This window comes from Bubalus bubalis, chromosome 6, assembly GCF_019923935.1.
Source record: "Bubalus bubalis isolate 160015118507 breed Murrah chromosome 6, NDDB_SH_1, whole genome shotgun sequence".
In the NCBI taxonomy this organism is placed as follows: Eukaryota; Metazoa; Chordata; class Mammalia; order Artiodactyla; family Bovidae; genus Bubalus; species Bubalus bubalis.
In genome coordinates, this window is record NC_059162.1 from 43676324 (window position 1) to 43695620 (window position 19297).

The window sequence follows — 19297 nt, forward strand, 5'->3', positions numbered from 1 at the left end:
TTGAGAGTCCCTTGGACTGCAAGGAGATCCAACCAGTCCATCCTAAAGGAGATCAGTCCTGGGTGTTCATTGAAAGGACTGATGTTGAAGCTGAAACTCCAATACTTTGCCCACTTGATGCGAAGAGGTGACTCATTTGAAAAGACCCTGATGCTGGGAAAGATTGAGGGCAGGAGGAAAAGGGGATGACAGAGGATGAGATGGCTGGATGGCATCACCGACTCGATGGACATGGGTTTGGGTAAACTCTGGGAGTTGGTGATGGACAGGGAGGCCTGGTGTGCTGCGCTTCATGGGGTTGCAAAGAGTCGGACACGACTGAGTGACTGAACTGAACTGAACTGATTGAATGCTTTATGCGCCGGGAATACTTAATGAACTTAAATATATCAATTACTTAATTTTCCCCAAGTTGTCAGGAAGTAGGGATCATGTTTATTCCTGTTGTGCAGGTAAAGCAACTGCGGAGCATAGGTATCTAGATCATGAGAATTCAGTATATCTTGGTTTCAGCATGACTTTTGACAAAATTTCTTATTTTTTTCTTTGCTAAAATTGTGTAAATGTGAACAGAGAGGAATACTTATTTGAAAGTGATTGTCTTAACATTTTTTTTTCAAACTATAGAGATAGAAAAACAAAACCAAGCCCAATAAGCAAGTAAACATAAACATATTGAGCTAATTCTTTGAGCCAGAGATTTCAAGGGTGAAGTGGGGGTGCACTGGATGATTTGTTGCTAAAACCTGCTCCAGATGACTTTAATGAACAGCCAGGTTTGGGAAGCAATGAAATAAAAGATGACCAAGGCAAGATTTCAAACATCTTGTCTGTTAGGAACGAGGAACCCAAATTAATGATTAATTTTATTATTAATAAAGGTGAACTATGAAACTTATAGGATGTTAATTGCATGTTTGAATGTTTGAAAAATCTAGACAACTTTAAAGAAAAATATAAAAATCTCCCATAATCCCACTACTTTAGAAATAACTACTATCTATGTTTTAATACATTTTATTCCAATATTTTTTCAAAATGCTTAAAACAGATAACTATGTTTATAAAAATACATGCACAAAGCACACAAAGAGGCCCCTATGCAGTTTTTAATTTTTTTTACCTTTTGCACCTAATACTGTGTCATGAACATTTCTCATGTAATTGAATTTTAAAATAACTCAACTTTATTCAGAAAAGCATAACTTGCTTAATCAGTTTCCCTTTTTCCACCCATTAGGTTGTTTTTAATCATTTGCTTTTATAAGTAGCTGTATGATGAAATTCCTTGTTTATAAAATTTCGACCACTTCTGTCTGGTTATTTCCTCAGAATAGGTCCCTAGAATGTAGTTACCTAATCAAGGGGTATGGATGTTTCCAGATTGGTAAAAAGCTTCAATGAAAAGTTATTTTAACTTACATTTCTGCAAAGCAGTGTATATTACCTCACTCTTATTAAGTAGGAATATTATATGTGAAAGATCCTTAAGCAGTATAAATAAAGAAAAATTAGTCTAATTTTGATCTCTTAATGAAATTTATAAGATTACTGTGGTCAAATATTATATTGTGTATAATTTTCGTGGCTATTTGTATTAATTATGTAAAAACTTTTTGTGATGGCTACCTGGTGGTGATGGTTTAGTTGCTAAGTCATGTCTGAGTCTTTTGCAACCCCAGGGACTATAGCCCACCAGGTTCCTCTGTCTGTGGGATATCCCAGGGAAGAATACTGGGGTGGGTTGCCATTTCCTTCTTCAGGGGATCATCTTGACCCAGGGATCGAACCCACATTTCTCACATTGCAGGCTGATTCTTCCCACCAGGGAAGCCATGATGTCTACCTATTTTTTGGTAAAGTGAAAGTGAAAGTCACTCAGTCGTGTCGGGCTCTTTGCAACCCCATGGATAACCCATGGAATTCTCCAAGCTAGAGTACTGGAGTGGATAGCCATTCCCTTCTCCAGGAGATCTTCCCAACCTAGGTATCGAAACTAGGTGTCCCACATTGCGGGCGGATTCTTTACCAACTAAGCCACCAGGGAAGCCCAAGAATACTTCTCCAGGGATCTTCCTGACCCAGGAATCAAACTGGAGTCTCCTGCATTGGAAGTGGGTTCTTTACCAGCTGAGCTACTAGGGAAGTCCATTTTTTTTTTTTTATAAAGCCTATTAATTTTTTAATTAACAATTTGAAAGAGTTCTTTGGGAGCAGGAAAAGGCAACCCAACCCAATATTCTTGCCTGGAGAATCCTATGGACAGAGGAGCTTAGCAGGCTACAGTCCATAGCGTCACAAAGAGTCTGAAGCGACTGAACACACACACACACAAGCACACATACATGGGTTCTTTGAATTAAGAATAGCAGCCTTTTGTTTGCCATCTCTTGGCTCTCCTGCATTGGCAAGCAGATTCTTTACCACTGGCACCACCTGGGAAGCCTCCTTTGTTTGCCATACTTGGTTGTAAATGATGTCACCTAGTTTCCTTTAATTTTTTAAAAATCTATGTTGTTTCTAGAAGTGCTGAAAGTTATTTTTCCTATGTGCTGTGCTGTGCTAAGTCATTTCAGTCCTGTCCGACTCTTTGTGACCCTATGCATCGTAGCCTGCCAGGCTCCTCTGTCCATGGGGATTCTCCAGGCAAGAATACTGGAGTGTGTTGCCATGCCCCCCTCCAAGGGATCTTCCTGAGCCAGGGATGAACCCTTGTCCCTATGTGTCCTTCATTGGCAGGCGGGTACTTTATCGCTAGTGCCACCTGGGAAGCTCCACCCCCCCCTTTTTTTTTGCTTTTATATTTTTAGTATCTTTTACTTTTTGAGATACAGTAATTATTCATCTATATTTTCTTCTAGTTTTCTAAAGAGTTTTTTAAACACTCTTAAATCCAGCTGAATCAATTTTGACTTATAGTACATGCTGAGGGTCTAATTATTTCCCCCCAAATTTTAACTAAATTTGAAACTTAATTCTTTCAAATTGGTTTACTTTTTTATTTGCTAATTTTATCATTTACATTTAAAAATTGTATACTAGGGTCTGGCTCCAGTTTATCTCTGTGTGTCTTTAGTTATAGATTTTGGTACTAATACTATGTACCCACCAATGAGATAAATTGACATTTTATTGGGCAAGTTTTCCTTTGTTGCTTTCCTCTAAAATATCTTGATTAGTAGCAGTACTTTATTTTTCCCATTGAATTTTGCAATCATTTTATTTAATTCCGATAGAAACTAAATGGAAAATTCAGCTGGTTCCTTATGCTTCATCACTGTCTACCAAACCAAAATTACCAACCAACAAACCAGCCAACCAAACAAACAGCCAAAGAAGCAGATAAAAACTCACATACACTGGTAGAATTTTAAAAGTTACTCCTAATAATAATTATCATTATCCAGAGATAATCAGAGATTGATACTGTTATATATGATTTACATCTGCATGATATGTTGTTATACCTCATATAAAGCTGGAATTGTTTGTTATACATTTTGTAATCTTATTTCTCTTAACATATCATGAAATGATGATATACCACGTCATTAGTCTTCTAAATTATTTTTAATGGAAACTTATTATTCCATTATATATATATATATGTACATATTTGCAAGTATATTTACCAACCTGTATCTGTGCACTGTATTTATTCAGCTAATCCCTACTTTTGGACATTGAATTGGATTCCACTTTTTACTAAAAACTCTAACAAATGATTTTGCTATCTTATGAATGTCTTAAGAATACATCTTGTATGCATCTCTTATTTTTCTTTAGTATTTGTTTACTTGTTAATAACATTCTTGGTCAAATGGTAAAACAGTTTCTGAGTTTTCTTTTACTGATTGCAGAATTATCCTGTTTTAACAATTTCATTGTGCCACCAGAAGTGAATAAGAATGCTTCCTTAGAGATTTTGATTGGAATTGCATTAAAGTTAAATTTGAAAATATGTGAGAACATTTTTTGTCTTCAGACTTTACCTCAAGAAACAGTGTGTCTCTCTAGACATATATATCACTTAGTAAAATTTCATTATATATATCCTGTGCAGTTCCTTAGTAGGTATAAAACATAAAGATTTCTTCATATAAATTCTTCACATTTCCTAAATAAAATTATTTTTAGGCTTTAACTTTTTTTTTTTTTAATGTAGCTATCAGGAATGGATTACTTTCACATTACATCATGCATGGTTGGTCATGTCTCATTTTTTTACATTACAGTTTCTGACTGTTGTTTTTCAGGAAGCTTTTGATTTTTGTATATTCATTGTATATTTGAATATTGAGTTTTCAATTTAATTGCTATTAATTTTAGAGACACTGATGTGAGGACCAGAGAGTTTATCAGCGTCCCCAAATCCTAAGGTTGGTCTAGTGTTGGAATTGGTATACAGCCTAGTTTTCTATAAATTCCAAAGATAATGCTTTTTATACCACCCCATATCACTTCCCAAATATATCAGTAGAAATTCAATTCACCAAACAAAGGAGATTATATACAGCATTAAACGCTTTGTACAGGTTAGTGTTCTATTCAACTCTCAGCACCAAATTTTAAAAGTGACATGGACATTTAAAAGCTGGTAAAGAATCTGCCTGCAATGCGGGGGAATTGGGTTTGATCCCTGGGTTGGGAAGATCCCCTGGAGAAGGGAAAGGCTCTCCTACTCCAGTATTCTGGCCTGGAGAATTTCATGGACTATACAGACCATGGGGTCGCAAAGAGTTGGACACGACTGAGCAACATTCACTTTCACTTTCTAGAATGAGCCTATAATATGAGGAATGATTGAAATCAAGAAAATGAAGGTATACAGCTTCAGTGACTAGAGTCAAGATGATTGGGAAGAAGTTAAAGGAAACTGGATTCTGGCACATTATGTCAGAACACAGCACAGAGAGTTTTTCTTAAATGGAATAGGGTATTTTGAGAGATATTAATCCACCTGATTTTGGAAGTGCTCAAGGAGAAGCTGGATGAGCATCTCTTGAGCCTGTTGTAATGGGGATGGGAATGTGGACCAAGAAATCCCCAAGCATCAGAGTCTTTTCCAAAGAGTCAACTCTTCGCATGAGGTGGCCAAAGTACTGGAGTTTCAGCTTTAGCATATCATTCCTTCCAAAGAACACCTAGGACTGATCCCCTTTAGAATGGACTGGTTGGATCTCTTTGCAGTCCAAGGGACTCTCAAGAGTCTTCTCCAACATCACAGTTCAAAAGCATCAATTCTTCGGTGCTCAGCTTTCTTCACAGTCCAACTCTCACATCCATACATGACCACTGGAAAAACCATAGCCTTGACTAGACGGACCTTTGTTGGCAAAGTAATGTCTCTGCTTTTGAATATGCTATCTAGGTTGGTCATAACTTTCACCTAGACAGCATATTCAAAAGCAGAGACATTACTTTACCAACAATGGTCATAACTTTCCTTCCAAGGAGTAAGCGTCTTTTAATTTCATGGCAGCAGTCACCATCTGCAGTGATTTTGGAGCCCCCCAAAATAAAGTCTGACACTGTTTCCACTGTTTCCCCATCTATTTGCCATGAAGTGATACAGTAGCATGCATGTATTAATCCCCAAAGTTATTATTTTTTCTATTTTTTAAAAAATTGAAGTATAGTTGATTTGCAAAGTTGTGTTAATTTCTGATGTACAGCAAAGAGATTCAGTTATACATACATGTATACATTTTAAAAATATTCTTTTCTATCTCAGGATATTGAATATCCTGAGAATATCAATATCAATATCTCAGGATATTGAATATCCTGAGAATATCAATATCTCAGGATATTGAATACAGTACTCTGTGCTATACAGTAAGACCTTGTTGCTTATCCACTCTATATGTAATCGTTTTCATCTACTAACCCCAAACTTCCCAAACTATATAATCAAAAAGATAAAAAAATAAAAAGATACATGCACCCCATGTTCATTGTTGTTTAGTCAATGTCATTCTGACTCTCTTTTGTGACCCATGTGGCCTTTTGTAGCCTTCCAGGCACCTCTGTCCATGAGATTTCCCAGGCAAGAATACTGGGGTGGGTTGCCATTTCCTTCTCCAGGGGATCTTCCTGACCTAGGAATTGAACCAGCATCTCCTGCATTGGCAGGTGGATTATTTACCACTGAGCCACCAGAAAAGCCCATGTTCAGAGCAGCACTATTCACAATAGCCAAGACATGGAAGCAACCTAAATGTCCATTGACAGATGAAAGGATAAAGAAATGTGGTATATACAGATACTTAGCTGTAAAAAGAATGAAATAATGCCCTTTGCAGCAACATGGATATACCTAGAGATTATCATACTAAGTGAAGTAAATCAGAAAGAGAAAGACAAATACCATATGGTACCACTTATTTGAAGAATCTAAAATATGACACAAGTGAACCCATCTACAAAACAGAAATAGGCTCACAGAGATAGAAAACAGACTTGTGGTTGCCAAGAGGGGTGGGGTAGAGAAGAGATGGGCTCGGAGTTTGGTGTTATTATTATTTTTAATTGCAGAATTCTTGTGCTTGAGATGTCTTTATATCTAGATTTGGTAGTATAGATTGATTTTGAGTAGCTGTTATGTCTCCTTTTAACATGTTGTATCACTCCATGTCAATTATTCGTGCAGTTACACATTGAAAACTTCATGCTTAAGACAGAAGCTAGAGGTTCAGAAAATTGCCTGGTTGTATGTCTAAAATGATTTGAGTGAATCTCACTCAGTCACTGGGGTTTTACATAAAAACCATAAGTATGGATCTCACTCAAATTATTCCTATGGTGTTTTAGGAAAGTTGACATGTCACAGGGCTTCTGGTGAGGAAACTTCTTGAGTTTCCCAGAATGACACCACTGCCATTTAAATAAGTTGAATAAATTAAAATATTCTGACCGTATTTTTAGAGAAGCTAGGTAGTTTCAGTCTGTAGATTATGAAGTAGAAACTCTGCTTTGGTTCTAGCCTGAACTACACTGTATTGTTTAGACTCGTGTTAGATTTAGTCACTTAGTCTCTGGCTTGTTTTAATCACAGTTTTCTAAAGAGGCAGCTCTTCCTTTTCACCATCTAGTAATGTTGAGGATGTTTATGGGGATCCTTGTCAGTAGAGGGCTTGGCAGAATAGCATTATCACTCCATAGCACACTGGAAAAACCATCCCTGATTATCAAAAAGTAGTTTCCTTAACAAGGCATCAAAATTATTGTACCTCATCACATGGTCTCCTTTGTGGGTGGGCTATTATGTTTGGCAAAGAAATGTGGCATAGCACTTTTGTTTTAAGAAACCTTTCCCTCTCTGGAAGAAACATGTAATCTTAGCATAGCACTGTGGAAAATTGTGCAGAGGCTTTATTGTTTGAATATACTGGCACAGGACATCTTTGCTTAGGAGATTCCTACATCTCCACGTACCATCTTTATGTGGATGTCTTGGGACGGTCATGGCAAATTGGGAGTTCTTTCCATAACCGTCTTAACCACGAGGTGCAGTGAAACAATGGTTCACTATGCTTCCTTTTAGTCATTATTACTTTAAGGTGTCCTTAGAATTCTAAACAACACAATGATCCAAATACATGTTAGGGTCTAACTTCTGTTGACATACAGGCTGGTTTGCACTTGTTTTTATGCTCTCATTTGTACAGAAGGAATGAATAGGGAAGAGATGAACTGGGCTTCTTGGACATATGACCTGAGAAGGCATACGTGGTGGCACCACTCTCAGAGGGGCCCAGAGCTTCATTTGAATGTTTTTAAACTTTTGCTGTTACCACCTTGAAATTCTGAATACTTTTTGAACAAGAGTCCCCACATGTTCATTTTGTATTGGGCCTCACAAATTATGTAGCAGATCCTGCTTTGAGGTCATTAACTGTCATATGAACTGTTAGAAAATACCAGATATTGGGAAAAAGGTGAATGAGATGAGGTGGAGTGTCCAGTGAGAGGAAGCATGTGCTAAAGAAGTAACTAGAGGGACTTCCCAGGTGGTCCAGTGGTTAAGAATCTGCCTGCCAGTGCAGGGGACACAGGCTTGATCCCTGAGCTGGAAGGATCCCACATGCCAAGGACTAACTAAGCCCGTGTGCCACAACCACTGAGCCTAAGCTCTATAGTCAAGAGCCTGAACACTAAGCCTACGTGTTGCAACTAGAGAAAGTCCAAAGGTAGCAACGAAGACCCAGCACAGCCAGAAACAGAATTGATGAATTAAAAAAGAGAAGTAACTAGGATCTATGTGTATTTATCTTACTGTTTTTTTTTGAAATTTTTTTAATTAATTTTATTTTATTTTTAAACTTTACATAATTGTATTAGTTTTGCCAAACATCAAAATGAATCTGCCACAGGTATACATGTGTTCCCCACCCTGAACCCTCCTCCCTCCTCCCTCCCCATACCATCCCTCTGGGCCGTCCCAGTGCACTAGCCCCAAGCATCCAGTATCGTGCATCGAACCTGGACTGGCAACTCGTTTCATATATGATATTTTACATGTTTCAATGCCATTCTCCCAAATCCTCCCACCCTCTCCCTCTCCCACAGAGTCCATAAGACTGTTCTATACATCAGTGTCTCTTTTGCTGTCTCGTACACAGGGTTATTGTTACCATCTTTCTAAATTCCATATATATGCGTTAGTATACTGTATTGGTGTTTTTCTTTCTGGCTTACTTCACTCTGTATAATAGGCTCCAGTTTCATCCACCTCATCAGAACTGATTCAAATGTATTCTTTTTAATGGCTGAGTAATACTCCATTGTGTATATACTCCATATGTGTACCATAGCTTATCTTACTGTTTTAATAGTGGTCTTTGTATTGACTCTTGGAGAAGGAAATGGCAATCCACTCCAGTACTCTAGCCTAGAAAATCCCATGGACAGAGGAGCCTGGTGTCCATGGGGTCGCAAAGAGTCGGACATGACTGAGCGACTTCACTTTCACTTGTATTGACTAGATTTCTGTTTTATACAAAGAACTTTCTGCCTCCTACATTCCTATGTTTATAAGTCTAGAAAAAATTCCTTGGGAGTGGAACCAAATAGGGAGTGGATCTGGGGAAATGTAGAGCTCTTGATTATTTTGCGTCATGAGCAGCTTTGGCTGGCAAATCTGGCTCTGTTGCTCGAATTCCAGTGTCAGGGCTTTATATGGCTCATTACCAAATGGAGTCAGTCCTAGGCAGCTGCTTGTTCTTGTGATTACTGCCATTGTCTAACTTTTGACAAGCTCACCTCCTTCATCCATGTTCAAATGTCACCCTTTCCTTGAGGCCCTTCCTGACCATTTTACTACAAATTGCAACCTATCCCATCCCACTTCTTACACTCCTGAAAGTGAAAGTGCAAATTGCTCATTTGTGTCCAGCTCTTTGCAACCCCATGGACTATACACTCCATGGAATTCTCCAGGTCAGAATACTGGAGTGGGTAGTCTTTCCCTTCTACAGGGGATCTTCCTGACCCAGGAATCGAGCCAGGGTCTCCTGCATTGCAGGCAGATTCTTTACCAACTCAGCTATCAGGGAAGCCCCTCTGACACTCCTAATTCCTCTTATTTCACTTCTTTTCATTTAAAAAGCATGACACTTAAATAAATATTGTATGTTGTTGAGGGTTTTCCAGGTGGCTCAATGGTAAAGAATCCCACCTGCCAATGCAAGAGCCGCAAGAGATGTAGGTTTGATAAATGGGTTGGGAAGATCCCCTGGAAGAGGAAATACTCATGTTGAGATAATCCCACAGATGGAGGAGTCTCGCGGGCTCCAGTTCATGGGGTTGCTAAGAGTCAGACATGGCTAAGAGACTGAGTACATATATTGTTGAAGTGAAAAATGAATGAGGTTTGGCACTTAGTAAGTGCTCAATAACCTTTAATGGAAAAAAGGAATGAGAGAATGAGTGGATAATGTGTATTTCTAACAGCTAAAAGTTAAACCTGGTTGAAAGTAAAAATGTCAGCTTTATTCTTACCCATTTTCTCCTCAGCTGGGTTTGTTCTCTATATATTGATTCTAGTTCTCAGGACTTTTTTGAGCTCACTAACTGTCCCCCCAACCCCGGCCCAAAAGTACTATTTTTATGCACTTCTATGATCTCCTGCAGTTTAAGATCTATGAGTTTTCCAGCCTGAGTATCCCCTGTTATTTAGTAACAATATTTTCCTAGTGCCACCATGGGAATGGAAATAAGAAAATGTGTTGCTTGGGAAGGAGGGTAGGAACAGTATATAGGATATTACTGATTATCAGAAGATATTTCTGTTTTGTGGGAAATTCCACTTGGGCCATTTCATCATTCTTCAAGGTGTACCATGTCTACTTCCAGAGAGGAACTCTGAAGAGATAACTCAGTCCTTCATGTCATTCTTTCAGAGAACACTGGAGACATTGGTAGCCTCAGTTCTGATAATATTTAAAGTGCATTTCTACCTGCCAGCCTACTTTAATAGTTCTCCTTTAGTATAAAAATCAGCTATTTGTTAAAATACTGTCTTCTAACTTAAGCCTCAAGAGACTTTTTAATCAATATGATATTTACTTAGTTTGAAGTATTCTGTTTTACATTTATAATTGAAAACTTAAACTCTTTGGCTAAGAGATACTTAGAGATTAATTAATTAATTTAGTAAGTTAAGAGTTGGCACAGATGTACCTCGTTTTATTGTGCTTCACTTTTATTTCGCTAGATATATAGTATTTATTTCCATAGATACTGCTTTTTAAAAACAGTTTGAAAGTTTGTGACAACTCTGTACAGAGTAAGTCTATTGGCACCATTTTTTTTTAACAGCTTTTGATCACTTTTACATTTTGATAATTCTTGCCATATTTCAAACTTTTTCATTATTATATTTGTTATGGTGATGTATGATCAGTGATCTTTGTTCTTGTTTTTTTCCCTTTGTGAGCAATCTTTTTTTTTTTTAATTGAGGTAAGGCAATGGCACCCCACTCTAGTACTCTTGCCTGGAAAATCCCATGGATGGAGGAGCCTGCAGGCTGCAGTCCATGGGGTCACTAGGAGTCAGACACGGCTGAGCGACTTCACTTTCACTTTTCACTTTCATGCATTGGAGAAGGAAATGGCAACCCACTCCAGTGTTCTTGCCTGGAGAATCCCAGGAACGGGGGAGCCTCGTGGGCTGCCGTCTATGGGGTCGTGCAGAGTCAGACACGACTGAAGCAACTTAGCAGCAGCATAGTGACTTGAGGGCTGTCCTGGTGGCTCAGTGATAAAGAATTCTGCCTGATAATGCAGGAGACGCATTTTCAATCCCTGATCTGGGAAGATATCCTGGAGAAGGAAATGGCAATCCACTCCAGTGTTCTTGCCTGGGAAATCCCATGGATAGAGAAGCCTGGTGGGCTAGGTCAATGGGTCACAAAAGAGTTGGATATGGATTAATAACTAAACAACAACAGCATAGTTAGCCTACAATATTATATTAGTTTCAGGTGTACAACCTAGCAATTCAATATTTTTATAGATTGTACTCCATACAAAGGTATATAAAATATTGACTATATTCCTTGTGTTGTACATTATGTCCTTATAACATTTATTTTATAGCTAATAGTTTGTACCTTTAATCCCCTTTAACTACTTTGCCTGTACCCAACCCCTTTCCCTATTCTGGTAACCACTAGTTTTTTCTCTGTATCTGTGAATCTGCTTTTGCTTTGTTATAATTGTTTATTTGCTTTATTTTTTTAGGTTTCACATACAAGTGAAAACATACACTGTTTGTCTTTGTAATCAGTGATCTTTGATGCTACTACTGCAAAAAGATTACAACTCTCAGAAGACTCAGATGATAGTTAGCATTTTTTAGCAGTATTTTTTACATTGCGGACTTCCCAGCTGGCGCTAGTGGTAAGGAACCTGCCTCCCAATGCAGGAAGCTTAAGAGATGTGGATTCTATCCCTGGGTCAGGAAGATCTCCTAGAGGAGGGGATGGCAATCCACTCCAGTATTCTTGCCTGGAGAATCCTGTGGACAGAGGAGCCTGGAGTTAAGCGTCATAGAGGAGAGTCGGACACGACGGAAGAAACTTAGTACTCACGCATGTGTGTTATTTTTCAGACATACTAATATTGCATTATGTTACATAGTTGAAACATAGATTTTGTCTGCACTGGGAACTGAAAAATTCATGTGACTCACTTTATTGTGATATTTGATTTATCAAAGTGATCTAGAACCAAATCTGCAGTATCTCCGAGGTATACCTGTACCTGGATAAGGTAATGAAGGAGAAACATGAGAGTGAGTACACAAAATAGAATCCATACTTGGTATACCCAAATGAAATGCACGTTCAGTTGCTCAGTTGTGTCCCATTTTTTGTGACCTCCCCGGACTTTAGCTCTCCAAGCTTCTCTGTCCATGAAATTTAACAGAAAAAATACTGGACTGGGTTGCTCTTTCCTTCTCCAACCAAATAAAGTACCCTATGTAAACAATTGTTTCTGTGTACTTTCATAATTTTTTCTTTTATTCCCTTTAAGTCTTGAGAAGCCTTCTAAACAATCTAAAATTCACCTTACTGGTATGAGAAATAAAGACACCATCACAGTAATTTAGTTTTCAATTTGAGAGCCTAATGTCACACTCCATCTACTTGCTGTGTTCAATCTGTTTCTTTTCAAGAGAGGAACAAGAAGACTGGCACTTGATTCTATCAAGTTTCAGGCATATACATTTATTTTTAAAATTTCTTACAGCAGAAATAATGACTTTTTGGACCCTCAAAATCACATGGAATAAATATTGCAGTGAAAATTATTTCATTTCTCAGCGAAGAATTAGAGGAATAAATTTTAGTATGAAAATCAAATAGATCTTAGAATGTTGAAAGTTTTGTTTTCTAATAAAGTGAAGTCTGAATCGCTGTGTTTGGTTCCATTGGGCAACTGTCTTTTGATTTTGTTCTTAAAATATAAAATCTTGTTCTTATAAAATGTATTTCAGTGTAGGGAAATAGAATGAAAACAGTTAAGATGAGATTATCGTCTCTGAATTTTAGTCTAGGTCTGAGAGTCTGAAGATTTTAAGTGCTTCTCAAAGCGAGACAATCCCTGAAAACTCTCTGGACACTGTGTTTTCATTTCCCTAGGGGGAAGGGGAATAGCTGAGGTGGCTTCCTGGGCAAGGCAAGGGTGGAGAGAGCTGGCATTTCCCAGGGCATCCGGGAGGGACATGAGTGGATGTGTTGTCTCCATGGACACACCAGTGCTCCATTTGTTCATCCTCAGTGCTGACCTATGTGACTGGACTTGGTCCAGTGAGGTATAGACTAGGGGAAATTTGTCCCCATAGACTTTTCTCAATTTTTTCTCTACAACTTTATACAGTGTTTTACTTCCAAAATATAATTATTTTGTAATTTTACTTTCTAGATATGCTTATTCTTTCTAATGGGATATGGTTAAGGTAATGAAATAATCCAAAAATTAGTTATTATTATTGTTTTTTAATCATCATAGAAGTACATACCAGTATATTCAGGAATCTATTTACTCTCTGGTCTGCTTGTAAGATATTTAAAGCATTATGACTTTTGTCCTAGTTTTATTTGAAGTTGGAACCCTCAGTGAAAATTCCTAGTTTTCCTGAGTGCGGTCTTACCCTTAGAACATGCGCTGCTTCAGTATGAGTTGTAAAGTGCAGCGGGTGTAATAAGGGCTGAAGTAAGGGTAGGCTGCGATTCAAAAAGGAAAATGTGGAAGAAAGAGCTATGGGTGGATTTCATCGGATATATGATTTAATTTAGTTAATTAAGAGATAGAAGGGTCAGGAAAAGCAGAGCTTGTGCCCACACAACTCACACAGTCTGATAAAGTAACCTTTAGACAACAGCTGTGATGTAAAAGACCCATGCCAAAAACAACAGAGCAGGGCCCAGTTCCTGTCCCTTAAAGCAAGACAGCTGAAACAGTGGCTGAGTTTAACAACAAAAAGAACAAAGCAAAACAAACAATAATCCAAACCAAGGTTTTCTGAAGAAAGGAAAATGAACTAATTAGGAGTTGGACATCTTGAGAGCACTGCCTCATGGAAAAGTGCTGACTTTATCTGTGGACTTTTGGTTCCTAAACCATTGGCTGAGCAAATATTTCAAGTTACTGAATGCTTTCTGGGGGGAACTGAAACTTCGTATCTGTTTAATAAAAATTCTAAATTGGGCTTAGCATAATAATAATTTATGCTACGAGAATTTGAAGAGCAAGGAATAATATCTTTCTATTCACTCTAATTTTGCATCAGTTTTCTTTTCACAAGACAGGAAAGAGTTATTTTTATAGATAGTAATGTCCACTATACATTTAAATTAATAAACCCACATCTGTGATATTATGCATCAGTTTTTGAACAGTACTCTTGACAGCTAATTTCAGTGTCAGAAAATGCTGAAAAAAATGGAATGTTGATTTCTAAAGTGTTTTTTCTTTAAAAAAATTATATAATAAATTGTAGCCAATGATAAATGATTGTGCCAGAGATTTCCAGGTGACTGCCAAATAGAAGACTTTGTAAAATTGAAAAAAAGCTGGATCACTTAAGGAAAGTAATTCATTTCATACTTTGACTTTTTCCCAGAACAAACATAAAAAATGCACTCACTATTCTCCTTCCTGGTATTAACAAAATATTTTCCAAATCCATTGCATTGCATGCATTACATTCCTTTATCAGGATTTTATTCAGTTTGTGACTCTGCTGGAAACTGATATCTTAGAATTAATCTGATACGTGCTTTTACCTACTTTTCTCTTGTTTAATCCTTAGCTAAAGTACAATGACATTCATTTTAATTCTGTGAGGCTTTGTGGAACACACTACCACAACTACAAATAAAAAGCATCAAGTTGTTTTCTTAATTTCTTTTTCTTCTCCTTTTAAAAGATTTTCACTTTTTGGTGAATTAATTGTTTTAAAAAGTTTCCAAGTTGAAGATCAGTTTCTTGATCTAGTATTTGTCAAACATAAATGTAAGGAAAATCTATGTTTTTCAGGTACACGATAGTGTAGCCAAACTGCCTTAAAAGCTTCTGACTGCTATTTAAAACATAGGTACGATTTTTGTGAAAATCAAGAACATTTGCTCTCTACTTAGGTTCGGAAGCCCAAGAGCTACAGAGGGTCACCAGGGTTAAGAGAGCGGCAGAGACTTGCCCGTGAAAGCTGACAGTTCTGTTTTTTCACTAACGGGGCTCAGCAGCAGGGGCAGCAAGCAACGTGTCTGTCGTCCCTGTAAGCAAGCGCCTCTGTGAGTTATAACTAGGCAGACTTACTGTGATGGCCTGGAGTCTCTCCTTCACCAGCTCAGCTTCTTCCATTCTAGAAGTCGGGGACAGGCAGCCAGTGAGGGAAGTCCAAAGCTACCATAAAGCAGGAGCCTCCTTGGGGAGAGGAGTGGAGGTGACAAGTGAAGCCAGGAGAGAGCCACTCCTGCACCGGTGGAGAAAAGCAGAAATCCCCGACTCGGCAGGAGCGTCTCTGAGCAGATGTACAGATCAGCCCAGACAGACACATGTAATGAGGGTGTGCCGGGGAGGCAGACGCTGAGGCTGCTGGCACAGGCTGACTGACAAGTTTGAACGGCAGCGGCACAAGCCCTTTTCCTTCAGGAGCTGCCAGCTCTTTGTTGCAACGTGCGCAGTGAGCAAGGCACATTTTCTTATTAACTGTTCCTTTCCCAATTCATTCTTCTCTAGGAGTAGCACCAGGAGCCCACGCTCTGTGTTTCATCGGCCTCTGCTCTAGCCACACACAACCAGACCTCTGCATGTGTGGGTCAATGTCTGTTTGTACAAAGTTGGTGACCCCTACTCTCTCTCTACCAGACGGAGCCTTACCTTGACTGGGCCAAGTCACTTGCTTGCTTTTCTTCCTTTGATTGCTTTCAGATACTAATACAAAATTCTGGAGCAACTTTAGAATTTAATCTAGTGGTAAATTTACATCAGGCTGTCCTCACCTCTTCCTTCTCCTCCTATTCCAGCAGTTTGTTTCAAAGTTTGGAATCTTTAGGTCATGGAGAAATTAAAGACAGTGACGTGACTCTGTTAAGAACTTGGTCCATCGGCTGTGTTCAGTGCGGTTTAAATGTCAAGACCACTCTCTGTTATTTCTGTCTTGGACTTCTATGGGATGGATTTCTTTCTTGCACCTTCTTCAGCAATGACACTCAGGAAGGTGGCCATTTTGACCTCACCAGTTACACAGGAGAAAGGAGTGTGGAGACTTTGAAAGTGTGATGAGACATTCTGTAACTCATGTAGTCTGACACCATGTGAGAATTCCTTGGCCCTTTGGAAAAAAGAAGTCAAGCCCAGTGAAACTCTTAGCTCAAAGCAGTCTTGGAAGCTTTATGATTGACTTTGTCTGTTTTCTTTCCCCTACCCTTTCTTTAATTAAATTTTGATGCAATAAATCCTAATTACCATCTACCTCATTGTTATATGTGTAGATGTTGTCAAGCACTTTCATATCAACATTCAGCTAAAGAAGTTAAAAGGACAACCCAAACATCGAACAAATGGTTTACTTTCCTTTGCATTATCAATATCAGTAATAATAATGGCTAATATTTGTTGAGTACTCTCCAAAGGCAAATTCTTTACATTAGATTTGTCTTACAAGAGGCTGGAAGATTTTAGCCCTATTTTAAAAATTAGGGAGCTGAGGATCAGAGAGGTCATTTGCCGTACAGATAATAAGCGGCAAAGCCAGGACTGGAACCTGGATTTTCTAACAGTCATTTATCAGGTCTGCCCAAGATAGGCTGAAGATTACATCCACCTTTGTGAGAAAGAGTTGGGCCCCCAGCCTCCTCCTCCATCTAGCTTCCAGAACACTTAGAGCTGGGCTTAAACCCCTTAGTTGGAACCCTGTAGGAATCTCCTTAAGTAAACTTAGTGGCCCCAGTGAGAAAAGACTTCCCCATATTGTCATTTAAAGCCATCCCACCATAGAACCCTGTTTCCAGAATCTGGAGTTATATTTGAGAATAGTTTGTCCTTACTCGTCCATCCTCAAGAGACATTTAGGGAGACTAGAGAATGGGAGAATTGATCAGGTATGGACCAAGTTTGATTGCTATTGGATGAATATTTAACCATCAAAAATTTCAGTTTTGTTTATCTGCAGATCCTGGCTGAAATTAAAGACAAGAGAATGATAGTGATAAATATCTCGGTCAAAATTGCATATTGGCTGCCCAGAACAGATGGCAGTCATCCAATTATTTACCTGGATCTTTTCCTAAAAACAATTTACCTCTCAAATCTCATTTCTGTAATGGGGAAACCCAAGTATTTTCTAGTGTAAGGGAAGGGCTAGATTAGATAAGAGGATCAGGGAACTGAGGAGGGAGCAAAGCTGTGATAACTGATTGGGATGATCATGTGTTTATTCAGTTATTTCATTGATAATATGAATTTGCTAATTTGCTAATTGTAAGCCTTTGCTGTCCATTTATTCTGCACAAATTTGTTGAGCACCAACAATGTACTAGGCATTCTGCTAGATGTTTGACATACATGGATAAACAAAATTCCTGCTCTGCTGGAACTTACATTCTAATGGGCAGTAAAACATAAAATACAATAAACAAGCAAAACACAGGACGTGAGAAGATGACTATGTTGGTCTCAGTCCAAGATGGATTAAATATGTTTGATTTTATTAGGAGACTGACAGTGTGAGAGAGAATGGAGAGGTAGACAGCAAAGGCTGGAGATGGGGAGGTCTGGGAGAGTGGTCAGAACATGGTGCAAATCTGACTAGAGTGAAGGAAAATCGGGTGGAAACAGCCCAATTTATTGTACAGTTCAAGGAAGATTGGCAAGTCTATCAGAGAGCACTGGAGCCAAAGTCAGCCACCAAGATGTCCTGTGTCTCCCAGGAATGAGCCTACTTTAGCATTCTTGCTAGATTCAATCAACGGCTGGGAGTAACTCTTAAGAGGCATGAAGTGAAGTCGTTCAGTCGTGTCCAACTCTTTGCGACCCCATGGACTGTAGCCCACTAGGCTCCTCCATCCATGGAATTTTCCAGGCAAGAGTACTGGAGTGGGTTGCCATTTCCTTCTCCATAAGAGGCATGGTCTTAGAGCAAATACAGGGATGGATTTCAGAGTACAACAGCTGGGACCCTGTGGTCAATTATTTTCCGATAGTTGGATGTCTGAGAGGCACATTCTCATGATAGCCACTGTGATAAATGATGTGGAAAGCAAATAGAGCAAAAGAGGAGAATAAAGATCTCTAAAGGCTGACACCAAATCCTTTGACTGTGTGGATCACAACAAACTGTGGAAAATTCTGAAAGAGATGGGAATACCAGACCACCTGACCTGTCTCCTGAGAAATCTGTATGCAGATCAAGAAGCAAGAGTTAGAACTGGACATGGAACAACAGACTGATTCCAAATAGGGAAAGGAGTACGTCAAGGCTGTATATTGTCACCCTGCTTATTTAACTTATATGCAGAGTATATCATGTGAAATGCCAGGCTGGATGAAGGACAAGCTGGAATCAAGATTGCCGGGAGAAATATCAATAACCTCAGATATGCAGATGACACCATCCTTATGGAAGAAAGTGAAGAAGAACTAAAGAGGCTTTTGATGAAAGTGAAAACGTTGACATAAAACTCAGCATTCAGAAAACTAAGATCATGGCATCCGGTTCCATCACTTCATAGCAAATAGATGAGAAACAATGGAAACAGTGAAAGACTTTATTTTTGGGGGCTCCAAAACCACTGCAGATGGTGACTGCAGCCGTGAAATTAGAAGACACTTTCTCCTTGGAAGAAAAGCTAAGACCAACCTAGACAGCGTATTAAAAAACAGAGACATTACTTTGCCAACAACAGTCTGTCTAGTCAAAGCTCTGGTTTTTCCAGTAGTCATGTGTGGATGTGAGAGTTGGACTAGAAAGAAAGCTGAGCACCAAAGAATTGATGCTTTTGAACTGTGGTGTTGGAGAAGACTCTTGAGAGTCCCTTGGACTGCAAGGAGATCCAACCAGTCCATCGTAAAGGAGATCAGTCCTGAAGGAAGGACTAATGCTGAAGCTGAAACTCCAATACTTTGGCCACCTGATGCGAAGAACTGACTCATTGGAAAAGACCCTGATGCTGACAAAGATTGAAGGTGGGAGGAGAAGGGGACGACAGAAGATGAGATGATTGGATGGAATCACCGACTTGATTCCATGTGTTTGAGTACACTCTGAGAGTTGGTGATGGACAGG

At 38.8% G+C, this 19297-nt stretch overlaps 1 protein-coding gene across 1 annotated transcript in view; it reads right to left on the bottom strand.

Annotated features, from left to right (window-relative positions):
* Nucleotides 1-15680, bottom strand: part of PALMD (palmdelphin) — a 58195-nt gene extending 42515 nt beyond the window's left edge. Inside the window, exon 1 of the mRNA XM_006045619.4 lies at nt 15328-15680. Coding sequence (XP_006045681.4) covers nt 15328-15372 — 45 coding nt within the window. The 5' untranslated portion in view covers nt 15373-15680. The remainder of the gene's footprint in view (nt 1-15327) is intronic.
* Between the last annotated feature and the right edge of the window lie 3617 nt (nt 15681-19297).